This window comes from Alexandromys fortis, unplaced genomic scaffold (assembly GCF_014885135.2).
Source record: "Alexandromys fortis isolate MF-2015 unplaced genomic scaffold, M_Fortis_MF-2015_v1.1 scaffold_7, whole genome shotgun sequence".
NCBI lineage: Eukaryota > Metazoa > Chordata > Mammalia > Rodentia > Cricetidae > Alexandromys > Alexandromys fortis.
In genome coordinates this window covers 8537972-8560890 of record NW_026067920.1, presented here as the reverse complement: position 1 = coordinate 8560890, position 22919 = coordinate 8537972, and the positions used below count along the sequence as shown (strand labels likewise).

The 22919-nt window shown below is 50.7% G+C and overlaps 1 protein-coding gene and 1 long non-coding RNA gene across 4 annotated transcripts in view; one reads left to right on the top strand and one right to left on the bottom strand.

The window, feature by feature from the left end:
- The window catches only part of LOC126500802 (uncharacterized), a 23025-nt gene extending 2986 nt beyond the window's left edge, over window positions 1–20039 (bottom strand). Inside the window, exon 1 of the long non-coding RNA XR_007591442.1 lies at window positions 18871–20039. This is a non-coding gene — a long non-coding RNA (uncharacterized lncRNA). The remainder of the gene's footprint in view (window positions 1–18870) is intronic.
- Window positions 17200–22866, top strand: Pold2 (DNA polymerase delta 2, accessory subunit). 3 transcript variants are annotated; one of them, XM_050140994.1, is made up of 11 exons: window positions 17200–17264; window positions 18472–18741; window positions 20046–20167; window positions 20338–20461; window positions 20745–20859; window positions 20951–21149; window positions 21369–21449; window positions 21594–21751; window positions 21979–22106; window positions 22298–22399; window positions 22642–22866. In XM_050140994.1, exons 2-11 carry the CDS (start codon window positions 18474–18476, stop codon window positions 22800–22802), a joined length of 1458 nt encoding a protein of 485 aa, XP_049996951.1. In that variant the 5' UTR covers window positions 17200–17264; window positions 18472–18473; the 3' UTR covers window positions 22803–22866. The 3 variants fall into 3 exon arrangements, with proteins under 3 accessions (XP_049996951.1, XP_049996949.1, XP_049996952.1); XM_050140992.1 differs by lacking the exon at window positions 17200–17264 and adding an exon at window positions 17469–17951; XM_050140995.1 differs by lacking the exon at window positions 17200–17264 and adding an exon at window positions 18031–18054.
- The last annotated feature ends 53 nt before the right edge of the window (window positions 22867–22919 follow it).

Genomic DNA, 22919 nt, shown 5'->3' with positions numbered 1-22919 from the left:
AATTCGGGTTCTTAGAGAAGCTAAATAAGAAGGAGAACCCAAAGAAAAACATATAGGCATCCTCCTGAATATTAACCTTCATCAGGCGATGAAAGAAGACAGAGACAGAGACCCACATTGGAGCACCGGACTGAAATCTCAAGGTCCAAATCAGGAGCAGAAGGAGAGCGAACATGAGCAAGGAACTCAGGACCGCGAGGGGTGCACCCACACACTGAGACAATGGAGATGCTCTATCGGGAACTCACCAAGGCCAGCTGACCTGGGTCTGAAAAAGCCTGGGTTAAAACCGGTCTCACTGAACATAGCGGACAATGAGGACTACTGAGACATCAAGAACAATGGCAATGGGTCTTTGATCTTACTGCATGTAGTGGCTTTGTGGGAGCCTAGGCAGTTTGGATGCTCACCTTACGAGACCTGGACGGAGGAGGGTTTTCCTCGGACTTCCCACGGGACGGAGAGCCCTGATTGCTCTTTGGGCTGACGAGGGAGGGGGAATGGATTGGGGGAGGGGGAGGGAAAGGGGAGGCGGAGGTGGGGAAGAGACTGAAATATTTAATAAATAAATAAAGAAAGAAAGAAAGAAAAAAAAAACAGACAAAACAAAGCAGACATTCCTGAGCAATGGCATTCAAGGATGTATACACACACACACACACACACACCTGGGTACCACCTGCCCTCGCCAAGCAGCAGCTTCTACTGGAAAGCAGACCCAAGCAATGCAGCAGGGCCTCAGCTGCCGGAGGGTGTCCCTCAGAGCGTCTCTAGTTCCTATCCCAATGGTGCCTCCTGTGGTGCCTGCACCACCCAGAATCACTATCGGGTGAGAGTCTGGGGATGAAAAAACACATAGACACATACCCATCTTTAATCCACCCTCACCATTCCGGAGGGTGATCCTCCGGGGATCCCTAGTTCCCGATCTTGCTGGGGCCTCCATTTGTGGTGCAATGCCTGTTCTACACGCTATGTGCTATGGTATGGTTCGTGAGCAGGGCAGGGCCTAGAGATTGAAACACACACATACCAGCCAACCAAGAATTATTGTGTTCCAGGGCAGCTTATATAGGGTCTCCTTGACTAATGGCCATGCCCTAACTCTCAGCTGCAAGCCCACCAGAAAACACTCCCCTGCCAACAGGAACTCCTAAGAGTCTCGTGCTCAGAGCAGCTGAAAACAAGTTGTTTGCTCAGAGCAGCTGCAAGCATAGGAAAACAAGTTGTTGACTCCAGCAGGCTGGGGGGGGGGGTCATAGGAAACTCGGGGGTCCCACAGTCCCCAATAGAGGACACCACCCATTCATCCCCCACTTATGCCCAACACCCCAGCAGACCTGGATGCAAAGGCTGGTGGGAGCCTCTTTGCCCTACAATGGGTTCCCTAAGGGCAAGTGTTGGTCTCATCTCAGCCTTCAGGGCAGGGTCTGGCTGTGTAGCAGAGTACCTAATATCATTTTTGAGGGGTAGAAGCAGTAACATGTAGAAAATGATTCTTGTTAAAATAAGGAAAAGTTAAAGTTGCTCTCCTAGCAGTTGAACATGAGACAGTCGTGGGAGGGGGTAGAAGGAAGTGGCTGCTATATTCACTTCACAGGAGCAATAGCTCAGATGTGCCATGGCCCAGCAAGGTGGCTCCAGATAATAACGGACCCTCTGGAAGGGCGGACATTGGACAAGAGGTGGACAAAGACAAGAGATGGATGTTTGAGGAGACAGATGTATTTACTCCGTTTCTTTTTTTTTTTTTTTTTTTTTTGGTTTTTCGAAACAGGGTTTCTCTGTGGCTTTGGAGCCTGTCCTGGAACTAGCTCTGTAGACCAGGCTGGTCTCGAACTCACAGAGATCTGCCTGCCTCTGCCTCCCGAGTGCTGGGATTAAAGGCGTGCGCCACCATCGCCCGGCTACTCCGTTTCAATTACATATAAGGCTAGAAAGAAACATGACAAAGCACTCCAAACATGGCAACAACTATTGTGTGTCAGCTAAAAATAATCAGGCTGGGTGTGGTGGTGCGCACCTTTAATCCCAGCAGAGGAATTCAAGGGAGGCAGAGGTGAATCTCTACGAATTTGGGGTCAGCCTGGTCTAGAGTGAGTTTCAGGCCAGCCATGTGGTTGCTGGGAATTGAGCTCAGGACCTTTGGAAGATCAGGCAGTGCTCTTAACCACTGAGCCATCTCAGTTCCCAAAACTACATGGTGGCTCACAACCATCTCTAATGAGATCTGGTGCCCTCTTGAGGAAGAGACCTGGTCAATTGTCCTCATCAACCTAGACCATGAAACCCAACATGGACAAGTTCAACAGAACCATCATATATGGGCTGCCCATGTATGTTTCAGCATTGCCAGGTCATAAATAAAAAAAAATATAAAATAATACCTACATGGTGACTGATATCTGCCTACAGTTCCAGTTCCTGAAGATCTGACGCCCTCTTCTGGCCTCTGCAGGCACCAGACACACATGTGGTGCACAGACATACATCCAAGTAAAACACACACTCGTAAATAAAATAATACATAATAAATAAAGCTTTTAAAATAAACAAAATAAAGAGCAAGTTAATCCCCCAGAGCCTAAAGGAAGGGTAGGCATTGCCCCGTCTTCTACCAGAGCATTTACTTAGAAATCTTGCAACTCTCGGGTCATTTTTGGCCTCTAGTTATGTAAATCTGTCCGAAAGTTAAGTAAGCCTCTTTCCCAAGTCACAGCCCAGGATGGTTTCCTAGTGACCTGGGGGCCCCCTTGACACGTCATCACCACGGGAGACAGTATCCTTATCTCCCCAGCTTCCCCGGGAAGGCACAGGCGGGACTTCAGCAGGCGCCTGGCTGTGCCTGCACTCCCGGTCTTGAAGATAGGAGTTTATTTTTTTCTTTGGATAAAGGCAATTAGCAAACCCAGATGGCCCGATCCTGAGAGGGACTCAGGATTCACTATGTGTGACATCTGGCTCTGGTATCTCTCCATAAAGTGGATGGAGCAGCCTACCCCTGGCTGCATACAGAGGCCAGATGTCTGCCTTTGATCTCTTCTGCGTTGTCAGAGACAAGGATTATACAGTGTTGATTATTCCGTTTACTTCTGTGGAAAGGTTTTCTGGATTGACAGGAGATTTTGTTTTGCATTATCAACGTGGCCCAGTGATTCACCCTTCGGGGCCTTCACGAGCCAGGGAAAGGCATGGTGGCAAAGGGACTCTGGGGGTAGCGCTCACCAAGCTGACTGGGGTGCACAACACAAAGCTGCTCCCTAAATAAAGGCCCAGTCAGTGGAGACTGGGGCCCTGATGTTCTTGTGTTCTTTGCTCTTGTGCTGAGACCCCTTGAGTCCCTGGGTCTCAGCTCCCACCCACTCTCTCTCCACACATTCCTTCTTAGCTGAATTAACACCCTGGTTCAGTGGGAGCCAGACTCTCAAATTGTTGCCCTAGTATGAGAAATATGTGACCCCACATGTTGCTTGCTCCAGCAGGCATGGGCCACTCGAAGCCTCAAGCTGTCAAGGCCTGATGGATGCCTGCTGTTCCAGAGGCTGCTCACAGGCCCGCTATCCCAGACCAACCGCCACAGAGTGGGACCCACTTGGCACAGGAGAGAGAGGGCCAGGAGTGCTGTGGAGACAGAAGAAGTAGCCCACATGTGCAGTGAAACTTCTGGGAACTTCTAGACCGATAGCTGAAGGTGTGGCATTATAGAGGGAGTCGTAGCCAGGGTGAAGAAGCAGGCATACCCTCCCCGCATGACCTCACCCTCTGTAAGGTTTTGTTTCCTCATCTGTCAAGAAGACTGGCCACACTTTGGTGGCACCCGATGGCTGGCGATGGTGCTCTTTTCTCTGTGGATACGCTTCAGTGTCCACCCCTCCCACACACACTGTTACCCTCTCTTCCTTTTTCCACCGTAACTAAGCCAGGCTGGACTCCTGGCTCTGCAATAAAGACTCCACATTCAGCAGTTTTGCCCACAGATACAATCAGGGAGCAGTTTCTGACAGACAGAGGAACCTCCTTTCACCTCGGATATCTGACGACTTTCTTAGCCTTTGGTTGGTGGAAGCTGGTGTTCTGTTAACACATTCCAAAAATGATTGACCTAAATAGTCACAAGGACGTCAGGTCAGACACAGAGATGGACAGCAAGGGGCTCTCAAGTGGCTAAAGATAGCTGGAGATAATCTGGCTCGAGCTCTCCACAATCGCAGTTCCGATTGGCCCATCGGATTGTAGGCTTCAGATTGTAGGCTCTGTAACCCTGGGAATGTCTGCGTTGATTTTTGTACAGAGGAATCCCAGAGCAGAGTGGCCAGGTCTCAAGGTGTGTCTCTGACGAATAAACCTTCAGAGCCAAGCCCACAGTGAAGCCACTGCCTGCGCTTGGAAATTTCTGTGACTCTCACATACCCAGAGGCTACACATGAAGACATCAGCATTTCACAACCTCCAGACAGCTCCCATCCAACCCCTGCAGCCTCCTCCTCTGTGGTCTGTCTGGAGTCATCTGATTCTGCTTCATCCTGTAATGACTTTTTAAAAAGGTGAAGTGGGTACCTTTCAGTGGGCCCTGCCAAGGAATACCACTGAGTGAGCACAGCCCACACAACAGCTCCTGCAAGAGGTTTAGTGTCGGGGAGTGAAAGAGCGGAAGGCATCTAGGAGTGGGACATGAGAGGGGCAGGCAGGCAGACAGACAGGAAGCAGGAGGAAGTAGAGAAGCCAGAGCCGGGACTGTAGCGGACTGGCACTTTTAAGGGGCGCAGTGTGTGGCGCAGCTGACGGTGGAGAGGCACCTGGCAGCAGGTGATGGCCTTGGTGGCCGAGGCAGGCAGGCTGCTGCCACCGCTGCAGCGAGAATGAAGACCTCCACTGTCTGACAACATGCCACAGTCAGTCAAACAAGCAGATGACGTGGGCCTGAGTGAGTGCTCCCGTCTCCTCTCCAGGTAACAGAGTCCTGGAAGCCATAGCTCTGTGTGAGCCCTGGCCCACGATGACAACACAACGGAATTTAGTGACGAGCTGCTCCTACCAAGAGTCAAAGCTGGGGAAGTAGAAAAAGACAAGATCTCCTGAGTAAACTGGGAGCATAGGGACCTTGGGGGAGGGTTGAAGAGGGGGGGGCGTAGGGAGGGGAGCAGAGAAAAATGTAGAGCTCAATAATAATTAATAAAAAAATTAAAAAAGTCGAAGCTGTTGCTCCAAAGCTGAAAGGCAAGACAGCCTGTGACATGTTGACCCTAGGCTGGAAGTTCTGCCCTCAGTTGTCTGGGAACCCAAAGGGCACTATGCTGAGCAAAAAGAGATGGGCGGGACATAGGGTATGCACCTTCAGTTCCAGCACTCGGGAGGCAGAGGCAGGTGGATCTCTGTGAGTTCGAGGCCTCTGGCCTACATGGTAAGTTCCAGGTGGGTTAAGGCTACCTAGTGAGACCCTGTCGAACAGACAGGGCCTTGGCCCTTAGCCATTCATCTGGGGCTGTCCCCATGGACCCCCTCCCTCCAATCAAATGGCCATGTGCAAGCTCAGGAAGTCAGAGACCAGGATCTGCATGGTCAGCCTACAGCATCTTTTTCAAGCCAATAAACTCTCGCCAGGCCTGTCCTGTAGATAAGTGGTCCATCAGCTTAGCCAATGCCCCAGTGGAGACCAACAGCAGCGTTAGGCAACATTTAAGAAAGATCAGCACAAATTTGAGACTTGACTTGATTTTGACCATGTGCTGTAAGGAACAGACTATCACCGCCTTCCCACCCCAATTGTCGGGTGACAGCGAACTCCTCAGGAACCTAGCGCTCTCTGGACAATCACGGAGGGCCTGGAGCACCAAGGTCAGAGAACCCAGGCCATGCCTGAGACCATGGAGCAGCTCTGGCCGGGTCATCTAGATGGGAAGAGTTTCAGTAATCCACAGAGGATTCCTGTGTCTGCTGCCTCTGCCACTGGACAAGAGAGCCCTGCCAGGCCTTCTTCTTCTGGTCCCCTTCTCTTAAAAAAAAAATGTGGACAAGTTGAGCACGGAAGCTAAGGCTGGTGGATTGCACTAGTTTGAGAACAGCCTAGGCTATAGAGAGAAACCCTGACTCAAACAAACAAACAAATAAACAAAATAAACAAAACCAACCAACCTTCTTCATTGACAGCCACCAAAGCACAGTAAGACAGACTTTATTCTGGACCATCACACTAGGTGTAGGAGCCACAACCATGGATTTTGTAGGCGGGAGGAGGTGCTTGACCCCAGACAGCGTGGTCAAGGAGCCAAAGGCAGCATCAGGGGATGGAAAATAACTGAGAGAAGACACCAGAGTAGGGTAATTCTGGGTAAATTAGCTGTCCAGAGTTTCTGCTGAAGGCAAGCCAGAGTGGCCAGACATCACATGATAGAGGGAGAGAGGGAGGGGGGAGGAACCTTGTCAGGCATAAACAGTGGGGGCTGTGACCAAACTGACTTAGCAGGTTCTTTGCTAAAACTGGACACATAGAGGTGACCAGCAGGGTCAAGAAGGCTCAGGGGCATGAATGCAGTTTGGCCATGCAGAGAATCTTTGTCAGAAGCCCTTTCTCTGCCTGTGTCCATAGGCTTCAGGACACTGTCCAGCGGTGACCACTTCCAGAAGGCCACGGCTCGCCTCAGGTCTGGACAGTGTTCTTTCCAGGGCTCACTCGGCTCACAGTGACTTGGGGAGAGCCATGTGCGAGTAGCCCTCCACCCTGACACAGAACAGACTCTGCCAACGCCTCAGGCGGGAATAGAGAAAATAACCCCCAGCCCTCTAGACAGAGAGGCTGAGGAGCCTTTGGAGACGGGGTCCACTGAGTTTGCCACTGGGAGCAGTTTACGGCCAGAGTTCACTCTCTGGGGAGCAGAGTGTCTCCCCTCAAAGGCTGTTGGCACAGGGCCTGCCCCTGCAAACAAAGGTGGTGCCCAGGGGAGGCTTGACTGCACAGGGGCACCTCTCTGCTGCCTGCATCTGCAGTGTGTGTGTGTGTGTGTGTGTGAGAGAGAGAGAGAGAGAGAGAGAGAGAGAGAGAGAGCGTGCGTGCGTGTGTGTGTGTGTGTGTGTGTGTGTGTGTGTGCGCCCACAATAGAGGGATCCCTGTTGCTGGTCTCTCTTTCACACCCTTTGTATATGTGGCCCCTTTTCTCCAGGGCATTGTCTCTGCAACCTTAGGCATCTGAAGCAACGTCAGCCATTCCGTCTCCTAACCTCAGCCCTGCCCGCCTGACAGAAGATCCTCTCCCGGAATGTACCGCTGATATGCAAAGCCCCACAGCTCCAAAATAGAACCCTATCTCCTCTCTTGGCCGCTTGCCATCAGTAACACCTTCACCCTGATTTCCCCAGGACCCCCTGAACTTTTGACTTCCTCTACATCCTCACTTCTCCCGGGTTCTGGAGAAATGAAGCGACTTCCAGATAGCCTGGAGAAATACCCTGACAATCCAACGGACCCCTTGATTAGAAATGGCCATGCCCCTGCCTACTGCTACTGACATCCTTCTGATTGCCTGTCAGGAATATGCTAAGCTACCTAGGTAGATGCTGAAGAGACAGAATCAGAAACTGAGAAACTAGCCACACATAAGAGCATGGGCACAAACGGCTTCATCACTGAGCATGCCTGAACATTCCCAGGCACTGCCGAAGCAGGCATAGGCATAGCTTTGTGATTCCACATTAGTAAGTGTGCCCGAGGCTGTGACCTTTCCAGTACTTCTTGGGCTCTTCTCTCTACTCCTAACCCTAAGGTGAGTCCGGACGGTGGCTGGAGTCTGATATATGTCCTCGGTAAGATGGTTTCCATTGTGGAAGTATTAAAAGAACAGAAGGAGCTTGCCTATTTTAAAACTGCTATTTTGAAAGGACTCCCATGTTGAAGATGTTCAGGGACTTCTCAGTTTTTGCTTCAGTGTAGCAACCATGGAGACAGAGGAAAGAGACCTTCCTATCCTATCCCTGGCACTTTGGGCAGGTGTTAAGCACTGTTAAAATCTGTTAACACCACTATTTGTATCAATGATGTCATTACGGAAGACTCTCCTGGTGTTCATTTCCTGTAAATAAGCAAAGATGGGGAGGGCAAGCATGTGACTCCTTAGCTGGCAGCTTGGACTCTCTGTTGCTGTCCCGGCTGCCTTGAGCAAAAAAGGGCTGTCAGGGGTTGGAGAGATAGCTCAACAGGTGAAAACACTGGCTGCTCTTCCAAAAGGACCCAGGTTCAATTCCCTGTACACACATAATGGCTCGCAACAGTCTAAAACCTGGTGCTAAGATATTCAGCGCCCTCTTCTGGCCTTTGAGAAAACTGCATGAACATTGTGCACAGACAGATAAACAGGCAAAACACCCATGCACAACTTTTTAAAATAATAGCAATACTACTACTAATAATAATCAATTTATAACAGGACCATCAGTCAGACAGTGAGACTGCCTTCTACCAGCATTCTGAATGTTCCATGGATATCTTGAAAAAAAACTACCCAACTGCCCCAGTTGGTTGCTCTAGCTCCAGAAGGTGCAGCCTCTGGCAGGAATTCAAACGGTTAACACCAGACACATTGTACTCTAACAAGCCTTAGTGAATTCGTGCTTATTTATTTATTTATTTATTTATTTATTTATTTATTTATTATGTATACAATATTCTGTCTGTGTCTATGTCTGCAGGCCAGAAGAGGGCACCAGACCTCATTCCAGATGGTTGTGAGCCACCATGTGGTTGCTGGGAATCGAACTCAGGACCTTTGGAAGAACAAGCAATGCTCTTAACCTCTGAGCCATCTCTCCAGCCCCCTTAGTGAATTCTTGATGACCCTGCAACAATGTCTACCTGAGGTCAGAAGGGGAGGCACTTCCCTTAGTGGCCTGGCATGGTGGGGGAGAGACGACAAGGACATGACATTGCTAAAGAGGCAAGGCTAGGATTTACACGCAAGTGTTTCTTTCAAACACTAACCTTCATGTCGCTGACGTGTGCTATGATTGGTCCAAGCTCCCTTTTCTGACTATATTCACAGGCTGCTTAGATTCAGTGAGGTGGCTTAGAGGCATTCTCCTGGGATATGACCCCTGGCTTTGCAACATCAGGCTCTACAAAAGACCATTGGCGGGGGAGGGGGGGTGTTGTGTGTTGGCAGAAGTGGGGTGGGCTAGAGTGATGGCTCAGGGACTAGAGGGGGTACTGTTTCTGCACAGGACCTGGTTTGGATTCCCAGCACCCACACTGGGCAGCTCTCAACCTCCTGTAACTCCAGTTCCGGGGGGATCTGATGCCTCCAGCCCCCACAAGCACCTGTATTTATAGTGCACAGACACACACAGAGATACACATGGTTAAAAATAACATAATTTTCAAAGAAGAAAGAAACAACAGAGCCGGCAGAGGGGCAGCTGCAGCTGAGTGAGCAGGAGCTCAGGATCAAGGCCAGGGCAGGGACGAGGGAACAGTGGGAGGCAGAGAGCTGAGGCTGAAGCAGGATAAAAGGCTGGCTGGCAGGAGTCGGAGGAGAGACACTGCAGGCTCTGAGGGTGAAGGGTCTCAGACACTCCAGGCGCTGGAGCTGGACCACTGCTGCCATGGATAACTCGGGAGTTCTAGGCTTAGCCCTGCCTGCGATTGCAATGCCTACTGCAGCCAGCGGCCGGGAAAGCCCAGTTTCCTAGGCCCACACAAGAGCTCTAATGCGAGGCTGAAAAGATGGCTCAACAGTCAAGAACACTGGCTGCTCTTCCAGAGGACTGGGGGCTTGATTCCAGCACCCACATGCCAGCTGACAGCCATCTGTAACTGCAGTTCAGGGGATCCAACTCTTTATGGCCTCTAAGGGCCACAGGTATACATACAGCACAGAGAACACACATATGCATGAAATAAAATAATAGAAAAACTTCAAAGAGCTATAATGCTTACAGAGTCAGTGTCTGTCTACACGAGGCCGCACCAGCACTCAACTAGAGGGCGCCGCTGTGAGACCGCCTACTCCCCCACTGTTGTGGCTCCCAGCCGCCATTCACTGAGGGAAACAAAAGCTGTCCAACTCCAGCACTGGCAAAGCTTGTCTCGCCCATCCACTATTTCTGTTTAGGTGAAGGATCCCACTGATTGTAACGTCGTTACCAGGGCTTCTGAAGGTAGGAGGCATGAACTTCCGCACAGGCAGGGGTGGCACACGCCTTTAATCTAATCCCAGCACTCCGGAGGCAGAGGCAGGTGGATCTCTGTGAGTTCAAGGCCAGCCTGGTCTACAAGAGCTAGTTCTAGGATAGGCTCCAAAGCTACAGAAAAACCCTGTCTTGAAAAATAAAAAAACAAAAAAGAGCAAGCTTTCACCTGCACAAGACTAGGCGCGTCAACACTCCATCACGGATGGGGAAGGGGCTCATAGGCCACCCCTCTCTGAGGGGCGAAGCACAGTTATGGTTGCTAGGGAGGAGTCATTTGTCTCCCTTCTTCACTTTTTATTTATTATTATTGTTTATTGTTACTATTATTTGGTTTCTTGAACAGGGTCTTTATAACCCTGGCTGTCCTGGAACTCACAACTCACTTTGTTGTAGACCAGGCTGGTCTTGAACTCATGGAGTGAAGCCTGCCTCTGCCCCCTCCCTCCCCCCCAGTGCTGGGGTTAAAAGACTTGCACCACTACACCCAGGTTACTGATGCAGCCACTTGGAAGTTGCGCTTGTTTGAGTAAATAACCCCTCACTCATTCTCATGCAAACAACCATAATTAAATGCAGTGGGCACCAAAAAACAAAAAAACAAAAACAAAACAAACCTATCACCCCCTAGGAGGGGGCTGTTGGAAAGATAGTAGGGATATTATCAAAGTCCATTATTTATGTATAAAGTGGTGAACAACTGAGAAAAGAGAAACAGCTTCCCTAGGGGTTTTATGAAGACAGCACCAGGTGAAGCCCAGACTAGCCTGGCTCCACGATCCTTCCGCTGGGATTATGGGCTTTCACAGCCATACCCAGCTCCCTGATTGTTTTGTTTCTCAGTATTGTTCATATTAGGGCCAGGCATAGAGATGTCCACCTGCAAGACAGCACTTAAGAGGCCAGGGCAGGAAGGTTGTGGGCTCCACAGCAGTAAGACCCTGTATTAAAGCAAGACCCGAAAGACTGTCCATGTAGAGTCTAGCAATTTCCTGATTACAGTGTAAGCTCTCCAGTCTGAGTCTGGTTCCAGCTGTGGGTAAGCTGCGGTTCTCTGTGTTTGCCCGTCTGTCCCGAGAGTTCAGGATAGTGGTTTACCCTAAGACCTCAACTCTTTCATGGCTCCAACAAAAGCTGCTAATTTTTGGTGCGCTCAGCATTTTTCTTTATTGTGTAGTTGGAGTGGTCACTTCCCAACTGTTTATATGCCTGACCAGAAACCAGATGTTAAAACTATTATTTTAGGACCTAGGAGATGGTTTGGTGGTTAAGAGCACTTGTTGCTCTTACAGAGGACTCAGGACCTGGGTGCGATTCCCAGCACTCACACAGTGGTTCACAACTACCCATAACTCCAATTGCAGGTGATTCGACACCTTCTTCTGACCACCATGGGCACCGGACATGCACGTGGCACACAAACCTGCATACAGGCAAAACATTCATACATATAAAATAAATAAATCCAAAATAATTTATTTTTAAAAAGCTATTATTTAAAAACATTTTGAGGGCTGGAGAATCAGTTTCTCCTTCCATCTTTTTATGTGGGTTCTGGGGACGGAATTCAGTTGTCAGACTTGTGCCTTTACCCACTGGGCTGTTTTGGCAGCCCTAGGTTAACTGTATTTACTTTGTCTTGACGCCTGACATTGGTGACTTCTCTAACTGCTCTTCCCAAAGTCAGCCGATTATTCCCAGAGTTATCCAAAGAGCTCAGCTGGCCAAGGGTGGTCCTTCTATATTCAATGATTCTCCCAGCACCCATTACCAGAGAACTGGAAATCACCTTGGTTCTTAGGTAAGGGACACTTTTTCTAGAGTCTCTTCTCAGACAAAGAACCAAATGGAGGCTAGAAGAAGCGTTACAGAAACAGTTAACGGAAGCAGAGTTCAGGGAAAGAATGGTTTGTCTTACAAGGCAAAATGGTAACTGGAGGAAAACAAAGAACCAGCCACGGCGTTTGTCCTTTTCGGCTTCCGCTGAGGTGGGAAAGTGCATTCTGGCCAGGATGATGTGAGTGAGCCCTGGACACGAAAGCCACACGGCACATCTCAGACAAACCAAGAAGCAAGCACCGTCTGTGGCTGTTGGTTTAAGTTCGCAGTCAGCCGAAGGCTGTTCTGCATGGCCCCAAGCTCAAAATGGCTGTGTGAGGTAGGAAGTAGCCCAGCACACCTGTGACCACGGCTTTCTCTTTAGCTTTGGGCCAGGGGGGCACGGCTAGCTGCATGTCCTCCCCACCCTTTGGCTTCTGTCTGCTATGAAGGGAACAGCCTCCTCCATGTACTCCCACGAGCAGTATTTCAGCCCAATGTATTGAGGGCTCGCGCTGTTCCCTTGGTTTGCTTTTAACCAAGCAGTGACAAGATGGTTACACTATCCCTCTGAAACCGTAAGCGGGCCTCTGAAGAAATGATTTCTTTTATGTTGCTTTAGCAATGATGTCTTCTCACAACACAGAACACTAATTGGGGCACTCAAGGACTGCTTGAGCCTAGTGTTTGGTTGGAAGTGTCACCTCAGACCCTAACATCCTTACCCAGAGTCTGGAATGTTTGGGAGGGGCTTCACCCCAGCCCCTGGCATCCATTTTGGAAGGTTGGGTGGAAAGTTCCATTTCAAGACACCTCCCCTGGGAGTTGTCCCAGTCCAGACTCCACCTCCAAGAAAGCCCACCAAATGGTGACCCTCCCCAGGGAGGGTCAAAACCACTCCCCACTCCCAAGTGTTTATAGGAAGGTCCTATTAACTTTGTCTCTGGACGTGTTTTCAGCCTATTTAAACTGCCCCCCAGAGGAAAAAAACATTCCGTTCACCTTTTCCCTCTCCGTGTTTTCCGGAGGACCACCCAGGAGCACTGGCATCCATTAAACCTGGGCCTTTTTCTAATTCGGTTTGATTTGGTCTGATTTGAATTATTGCATAGGTGGAGATGTTTATCAGGCCAAAAAAACACCTGGGACTTGGGGGCTAGCCTTAGCAACATAGTGAGACCCTGGGAGGGAAGAGAGGAGGAGAAAAGAGAAAGGTTTATCTTAAATTTTGGTGTCAGAAATACAGAATTATTATCAGTGGGCCCTATTGCTTTTAGACAAGGGAATCATGACAGAAATGTCAAACGGAGCCAAGCTGCTCCCCTCACAGCCAGAGTGTGAGAAGAAAGGACAAGAAAAAGCCAGGGGCATTTCTTCCTGCACCACACCTCTTAAGATTCCACTGCCCTTCACCGGCACCTCCTTGGGGACCAAGCCTTTAGGGACCTTCCTGGTCTGAGTTAGTTATCTTGCCGCTGAGAGACCAACAGTACAAAGCTAAGGAACTGACTTAAAGGAAGATGGCTGTGCGCTGCCAATGGGTGCTGGAACAACACCAGCACCATCTGCAAGAGCAGCAAGAACTCGTAACTGCAGTGCCATCTCTCCAGCCCTGACTTCTAGAGTTCCTGATCAGGGGGTACGAATGCCCAGTTTTTATATTTCAGAGAGGGGTAAGGGAGGGAGGAGGGGGGCACAACAAGGAAGGAAGGAAAGAGAGGTTAATGTAATACACCTGACATGAAAGTCCAGGGAGGACTATTTGGAGGGAAAGAAGAAAGGAGATCAGAAAGAAAGAGACAGGGAGGATGGGAAAGAAAAGCATGAGAAACAGATAACAACAGGGCAGTGCCTGCCTTTATCTAAACACTCGGGTAGCGGAGGCTGGTGGGTCCTTGTAAGCTCAAGGCCAGTCTGACACACAGTCAGTTCCAGGACAGCCAGGGCTGTGTAGGAGATCTTGTCTCAAAAAAAAAAAGTACAAAGTATAATGACATTTATGTGTGAAAATGTCATAATGAAACATTATTTTGTATGCTAATTTATTTATTTATTTTGATTTTTCGAGACAGGGTTTCTCCGTAGCTTTTTGGTTCCTGTCCTCGAACTAGCTCTTGTAGACCAGGCTGGCCTCGAACTCACAGAGATCCACCTGCCTCTGCCACCCAAGTGCTGGGATTAAAGGCGTGTGCCACCACTGCCCGGCTTGTATGCTAATTTAAAAAGTATTACTCAGAAACATCAAAAGAAGTCATCACCCTTCACCCCCAAAACACAGTATAAAAGAAACAGGACAGTATGAGCCATTCAAGGGGAAAAAATTTAAAAAAAATCATAGGGCTGGAGAGATAGCTCAGAGGTTAAGAGCATTGACTGTTCTTCCAAAGGTCCTGAGTTCAATTCACAGCAACCACATGGTGGCTCACAACCATCTGTAATGGGGTCTGGTGCCCTCTTCTGGCCTGCAGGCATACACACAGACAAAATATTGTATATGTAATAAATAAATATTTTAAAAAAAGCTTAAAAAAATCATACCAGAAAGGTTCAGGGATCATGAGGATGAGAGACACCACAGAAAGGCCAGATGGCTGACTTGACAAATTATTTGACGCAACTAATCTTGATTCGATGAGCTAAGTGAGGATGCATACAATCAAACAAATTGTATATACGATCAGATGGGAGTATAGACAAAAAGAAATTTTTAAGCTGTTTTTTATATAGCAAAAATATTCTGAAGCTGAAAAATATAACAGAAATGAAACCTTTAGTAGACTTAAGATTTAAAGGAAATCTGAGCAGGAACAATAAAGAATGGCAAACGTGAAAATCAGATAAAAATATCAAATGTAAGGAATAGGGAACTAGAGAGATGGCTCAACAGGTTAAAAACACTCTCTGGTCTTTCAGAGGCCTGGGCTCCATTCCACCACCACATGGCAGCATGACAAGGGCCTGTGACTTCAGTTCCTGGGGGAATCTGATGCCCTCTTCTGGTCACCAAGGGCACTGCATGCACATGGTGCACAGATGTACATGCAGGCAATCACGCATATATATACATCAATATTTTTTTAGAAGAAAAACAATCCAAGAAACAGAAAATGTACTAAAGTGAACAGATCCTTCCAGACATGTGAACACCATCAAGGTGACCAGCATATCCATCCTGCCCTGACTTCCCTATAAGATTAAACAAACCCTTTCCCCCAAGTTACTTTGGCTGATGTCTATTGCAATAATAGAACCCTAGCTAGAACAATTGCAGTCCTAACATCTGGAGGCAGAAGCTAACAACCGGAGATTAACCGGAACACACAGCAAGATGCCCGTCTCAAAACCAAAACCAAAGTGGAAGCAGGGGCAAGGGACACAGAGTTCAGCTGGCAGAGCGCTTGCTTGGCATGCATGAAGCCCCCGGGGTCAGTCTCCAGCACCGCACGAAACTCAGGGCACTGGCACATGCCTGTAAGCCTAGCACTCAGAAGGGGTGGGCAGAAAGATCTGGAGTTTAAGGACCTGCTTGGCTACACCACGAGTTCTACGCCAGACTGGGATATATGAGACCTGTCTCAAGAAAGAGTAGAAATACAGACACTCGCAGGCAGGATGTGATGGAGTTCATTATCAGTAGACATTTACTGTAAGAAATGCTAAAGAGTTCTGTGGGTTGACGTCAATACTGCTAGACAGCAGCTAAAACCCAAATAAACACCTCTAGTAGACACAGACAAGCCTTGAGAATGCTGAGTTACTGTACCTCTGGTTGCTAATTCCACTCAGTGGTTTCTACATTCACCAAATGGGGTTTGTCCCTGGAATACAAGAAATATTCAACATAGTATTTAAAAATGCCACAGGCTACCTGAAACAGCAGGTCAAAACCCCACACACTAATCCCAACATACATAGGAAAGAACATTTGACAAAGTGAAATATTAAAAAATAAATGATTGCCGGGCGATAGTGGCGCGCGCCTTTAATCCCAGCACTCGGGAGGCAGAGGCAGGCGGATCTCTGTGAGTTCGAGGCCAGCCTGGTCTACAGAGCTAGTTCCAGGACAGGCTCCAAAGCCACAGAGAAACCCTGTCTCGAAAAACCAAAAAAAAAGAAAAAAAAAGATTAAGATTATTAGTAAAGCAGAAACGAGGCTGGGGAGAGGGCTCAGTAAACGGCACTTCATGTTCTTTCAGAATGCTGGCTCCGGGCTCCGTGCACCCACTGCAGTGGGGCTCACAAGCCCCTGTAACTCCAGCTCTGAAGGATCCCACACTCTTCTCTAGTCCTCTGAGACCTCCTGCACTCACACGCACACACCCATACACAGACGCACATGCACTCACATAACTAAAATAAATACATCCACTGAAAAACAAAAACAAAGCAGGGGATGGAGAGATGGCTCAGTGGTTAAGAGCACCGGCTCCGGTTCCAGAGGGATTCCTACCGCTCACAACCATCTCTAACTCCGGTTCAGGGGCTATTGCGCCCTCTTCTGGCCTCTGAGGACGCTGCACTCATGTAGGGCACAAACATACATGCAGGCAAAACACACACATAAAATGAAAACAAAAGAAATTCACCAAGCTAGAAGAAAATTACCTTAAATATTAAGTTTCAGAGTGCGAAATTAAGCCCTGAAAATTGAAAAGGTACAATGTTACTAATGAAGATTGCTGCACTTGAAGCAGTTGGGGTGTGCTAGTGTGAACCCCAGCTTTTGCTCACTACCGGAGTGATTGCTTTTTGCCTCAGTTTCCCTGCCTGTGAGATGATGGACTAGCTCACACTTGAAAGGGAATCTGAGAAGTAGTGCAATAACCCTGAGGATTCAGAAGCTTGCATAGATTATTATGAACTGCTTGCTAGCACGGGCCTTATGAGGGCGGAGTGAGAATCAGGGTGCTGGACAAAGAGTGGGAGGGAAGCTTCACACACCCAGGAGCCACCAGGCCACCAGAGTCTGGCGAGGGACGAGCCGGATGGAGAACCCGGCGGCGACACACCCTAAGCAACAAGCTCACACGCTGAGGCCAGCGGCAAACACGCGTGCGCAAGAAACGCAGCGCGGGCTGGGGGTGGAGGGAGGCACGTAGTCCGGGTAACAGGAGGCGTGGCTCCGGGTTTCCTGGGCCTCCAGAGGCGGGGCACACGGGGATTGGCCGGATGAGGCGGGCGGCGATGGGCGGGGCGGAGGCGGGAAGCGATTGGCCGGACGAGCCGATGGGCGGGACGGGCACGCGGAGATTGGCGGGATGCGGCGCGGCGCGGTGAGTGTACCGCTAAACGGGATTAACGTGGGTGCTGGGCCGGGCCGGGGACTCGCGGGGCCGCGGGCCGGGGGGTTCGGTGGTGCTTCGGATTGCTGAGTGGGCCCGAGCTGGGGGCGTCTGCTGCGGGGCGGGGCGGGGCGGGGCGCCTGCCGCCTCCGGCTGGGGACACCGTGTGGGCCTCTGCCCATCACCGTGCGTGTTCGATTTGTATTGAGTTCACATGTGCCGTTTTGGCAAATTCGTTGAGTCCGCTTCCTAAGCCAGAGTTGCGCATTATAGGAAGCAGAGCCAACTAGAAGAATTTGAACTTTGTATTAGCTGTACTAAAAAAGTAAAATGAAAAGAAAGCTGTGTTCAGAACTTGCTACGCTCATTTCACCTATGCAATGGAAAATGTGTTGAAGCACCCAATACTATTTACTGAAATCCTCCGTGCATCTCCTGAGCACATCTTAATTGGGCTCATTGTGTGACCGTTGTGCAATACCTCGTTGAAGAGAGAAAAAAAAAAAAAACCTCTGCCTTCCTGGAACTTAGGGTACGCTTGGAGGAGGCAAAGTAAATATGCTTGAGAAGACAAAGCAGACAATTGGCGTGGCAGATGTAGTAAAATTAGATGTGGGGAGGTGAATTTTGAGGAGAGACTTGAAGGGGAAGAGCCAGTGAACCTGGGAGGCACACAGAGTAAGTAACCAGGCCTCTGCTGGAGCCCCTGCTGTGGTAGGGACGCTTGGTAGGAGGAACAGGTGGGAGGGGAGGACCTGCCTGCCCAGAGCTGATCTTCCAGGTAAGGGCTTGGGGCTTTATTTGCTAAACTAGCAGCCGTCGGAGAGTCTTGAGCAGAGCAGGGCCAGCTCTATGTTTTCTTTTTAATCACTAATTATATTATGGCAGGCTTCTTTGACGATGCCTTGCAGCGTTCCCAGAAGTAGGGTGGTTTCCAGGGAAGTGGGTGGAGGCAGATCAATAATTCTATTTGAGGGTATGCTGAATTTGAGACTCTGGAAAGTGGGTAGAAATATGGAGATGGTAATGACAAGTTTGGAGCCAGCTCCGGGTTTTATCTGATTAAGTGTACAGGGTGACATCTCCAGACACACGTATGCGCCCCTCCTTTCTCAGTGCCCATCGGATGCAGTGTGGGCAGCTTGCTTGGGACACCCGGGGAGCTGCGTTGCAGGGATGCCTTCACATGTCTCCACAGTGATGCTCCTGAGCCTGGACACAGCTGCTGGACAAGCCAGAGGCACTGCCATGTTTTCAGAGCAGGCAGCACAGCGGGCGCACACTCTGCTCTCCCCACCATCGGCCAGCAATGCCACCTTTGCCCGGGTGCCTGTGGCAACTTACACCAACTCCTCACAGCCCTTTCGATTGGGAGAGCGCAGCTTTAGCCGTCAGTATGCCCACATTTATGCCACCCGCCTCGTCCAGATGAGACCCTTCCTGGTGACCCGGGCCCAGCAGCACTGGGGTAAGCTTGGGGTATGCTTGTCCCAGAACTGGGACTTTTCTCTAACCTATTAGCACTTTCCATTTACCGTGGAAACGGCCTCCTTAGCTCTCTGATGCGTCTTAAAATAAGAATGAGGATTAAATTTACCTGTGGGGTTAAAGTTAGGTTTTGTTCGGGGATTCGGAATCTGTTGTTTCTGTTGGCATCCGAGGCTTCTGTGTGGTGCTCGAGTCCCCCTTCCTGCCGTGGAATTGCCTGCTCTCTGGGTGGAGCTCCGAGGAATGTTCTTGGCTGCTCCAGGGCACAAGTGTGGTTCTGGCCCAGCCCCCACTTCACCCTGCCTCCTCAGCAATCTGTTCTAGGATTGGGTCTGTGCTGATGAATCCCTGGAACTTTCTGGAACTGGCATTCTTCCTGTGCAGCTTGGCTTTCCACATCTTTCCTGCTGAGCACAATGGGATGGGCATTCACACGCGTTCTGTTTGCCTCCTGGGGGCTCTGAATGGCAAGGCTGCCGGCTCCACGGGAAGAGAATGAGACCAAGGTGGGGGGGACATGAAGTGGGAAGTGGAAGGTGTATTTTCAGAGGATGGAGCACCAGGCAGAGCAGGGGCTGGCACATAAGAACCCAAAGTCTTAGCTTGGCATGGTGGCACACACCTTTAATCCGAGCACATGGGAGGCAGAGGCAGCTGGTCACTGTGAGTTTGAGGACAGCCAGAGCTATGTAGTGAGACACTGTCTTAAAAAAACAAAGAGAAGAATCCGGAGTTTTAAGGACACGGTAGTTGTCAGGACAAGCATGTGACTGAGATGTAGGTAATGCGGTTCACAGTTGCTTCCTGTGGCCATGGTAATGAAGTGTTGTAAACAGGGGACTTAGGACAACACATATTTAGTCTCCCATGGTTCTGCAGGCCAAAAGTCTGAAATCAGGTTGTCAGCAGGGCTGGTTCCTTCTAGAGGCTTTAGGGTAGCTCCTTCCAGTTTCTGGTGGCTCCAGGAGGCCCTGGGATTGTGCCTGAACCACTCCAGTCTCTTTCCTGTCTTCGCACGGCCTTGCTCTGGCCTTCCCTCCCTCTGTAGATGCTGGGCATCAAGGTCCCACTCCACCCACAGTCCCTTTATTCCCTCTGGTGGACCCTTTCACCATCACATTGAGGTCCAGGGAGCCTTCGTTTAACAGGCTCTCCCTCCTGGCAAAGGACGGGGAGCAGCTCCTGTGAGCCCCAGTAAGTGTCCTGTGATAGAGGCTGGGCAGCAGGGTCCTCTGGGTGTCATCAGGGTGGGATCTCATAGTCTGACTCTGCCCTCACATCCAGGCAGTGGAGTCACAGTGAAGAAGTTGTGTGAGCTGCAGCCTGGGGAGCAGTGCTGTGTGGTGGGCACGCTCTTCAAAGCCATGCCGCTCCAGCCCTCCATCCTGCGGGAGATAAGCGAGGAGGTGAGCCCTACCACCCTGGTGCGCCAACCTTGTCCCGGTGGATTGAGGCTGGACTTCTGACTGGAGGGGGTAGCAAAGCCAATCCAGGCAGGCAGGGGTTGTGGTGCCACTTCATAACACAGGAACTATGGCAACCTGGGCTCTAAGACCGCCTTCCATCTGTCCCTCAGCACAACCTGATCCCCCAGCCTCCTCGGAGCAAATACATCCACCCAGACGATGAGCTGGTCTTAGAAGATGAACTGCAGCGCATCAAACTGAAAGGCACCATCGATGTGTCCAAGTTGGTCACAGGTGGGAGCCCAGAGGGGTGGGAGAGCTGGCAAGGGTGTGGATGGGGCAGCCTGTGAATTACAGGCTGCCTCCCTAGAGTCTTGGGAAGTAGATATGGGTTCACGTGGTCAAGGGCTGCCAATCCATGGAGGATTATCTCGGAGATCAATCTTCCTGTCTCCATTCAAAAGCAGTGAGCCCGAGGAGACATCTAATCGAGGCTTCACTGGAGTGGCTGAGGGGTGGCCTGGAGGTAGGAGACCCACAAAGGCTACCTTTGGGTTCTCACTTCACCCTCCCTCAGGAACGGTCTTGGCAGTGTTTGGCTCCGTGAGAGACGATGGCAGGTTTCAGGTTGAGGACCACTGCTTTGCTGACCTGGCTCCACAGAAGCCTGTGCCCCCTCTTGACACAGACAGGTGAGGTACCCTACTCCAGCACCCCAGTGTCCCTGTGGGGAGGAGTCACCTCCTCCTTCCAGCAGCCCACAGACCTCACTGTCCTCTGCAGGTTTGTGCTGCTGGTGTCCGGGTTGGGCCTGGGCGGAGGTGGCGGAGAGAGCCTCCTGGGCACCCAGCTGCTGGTGGACGTAGTGACAGGACAGCTCGGGGACGAAGGGGAACAGTGCAGCGCTGCGCATGTCTCTAGAGTCATCCTTGCCGGCAACCTCCTCAGTCACAATACCCAGAGCAGAGATTCCATCAACAAGGTACGGAGTTCACCTGACTGCTCAGCCTGGCCTGTTAGCATGACTGGGCCTGCTGCTCCAGGGCTGCCTCATAAGGTATGGGAGCCAGGGTGGAGTTCAGGACCTGTGCAGTCAGCCACTCTCTACCTTCCAGCAGGTAGAGTTACCTGCTGCTGGCCTTTGCCTTGCTCAGAGCTGAGGCACTGAGGGCCGGGCCACATCCTAGGTCTCTTCTCCCAGGCCAAGTACCTCACCAAGAAAACCCAGGCAGCCAGCGTGGAGGCAGTGAAAATGCTGGATGAGATCCTACTGCAGCTGAGCGTGAGCAGCTTGGGAAATGGCAGGGCTGTGGGAACCCAGCTGGTGAAGCTGCTGTCGAACAGGGAAGGGAAGGTAGGGTGGGCAGAGTCGTAGGGGTGGGGCCCTTCCGCGTTCTATGAGCTCTCCCTGCCTTGTGCCCTCCAGGCCTCGGTACCTGTGGATGTGATGCCAGGCGAATTCGATCCGACCAACTATACACTCCCGCAGCAGCCCCTGCACCCCTGCATGTTCCCACTGGCCACGGCCTATTCCACACTGCAGCTGGTCACCAACCCGTATCAAGCCACCATCGATGGAGTAAGGTAGTCAACATGTACAAGACACGGGGACGAAGTAAGCCTGGGAGAGCACAGGACTGCAGAAGGCCCTCCTGGCATCTGTCTACCCTGCAGGGTTGGCTTGGGCATCCCCGTGAGGCCATCGGGTAGGATCTGAGATAGTCTTTGTGGCTGAGTGGCAGCGATAGGCCCCCCCCCCCGCCCCCCCGGTCTCCACCCAGGCCACAGTCAGCAGAGCCTTCCTCTTCCAGGTTCCTGGGGACGTCTGGACAGAATGTGAGTGATATCTTCCGATACAGCAGCATGGAAGACCACTTAGAGATCCTAGAGTGGACCCTGCGGGTCCGTCACCTCAGCCCCACAGCTCCGGACACCCTAGGTATCTGCTCAGTTACACTTCAGAGAAGCCATTCTGGAATCAAAATTCTGTCCACGCCCAAGGCCTGTACAATTGCAGACTAGGAGCGGAAAGCCCCTAGCATCACTGGGCCTGTGATCACCGCGCACTGTCACAGTTGGGGTGCTGTTGCATTCAGTGAGAATGTAGCTCAACAACAGGTCTTTCTGCAGGGTGTTACCCCTTCTACAAAAGTGACCCGTTCATCTTTCCGGAGTGCCCCCATGTCTACTTCTGTGGCAACACCCCCAGCTTTGGCTCCAAAATCGTCCGAGGTAAGTTTTACCTTTGGGGGCTCCAGGCCTGAGTCATCAGAAACAACTTTGCCTTACAAAGGTCCCTACAGGATAGACACTGTGTGTGGTGGCGATTGTGTTATGGTGTGTGGGGTGGCTGACTGGCGAGGGTCTGAGGTGGACCCGAGCACATGTACAACCGTGGCTGCTGTTTCTGGGGACGTCCCTGTAAGGCAGGTCCTACCCAGAACCTAAAGTGGGCCCCGTATGTTGTCTTGCAGGTCCTGAGGACCAGGTGGTGCTGTTGGTGGCCGTTCCTGACTTTAGTTCTACACAGACTGCCTGTCTGGTAAACCTACGCAGCCTGGCCTGCCAGCCTATCAGCTTTGCAGGCTTTGGAGCAGAACATGATGACCTGGGAGACCTGGGGCTGGGTCCCTGAGGCAGCCGGGCCATTCACCCTTGCCACGTGAGCCCTGTAAATAAAACACAATTGTTTTTACAGATCTGGGCCTTGAGCATCTGGGCTTGTGTGGGATGGGACTGACGGGAGCCCCAA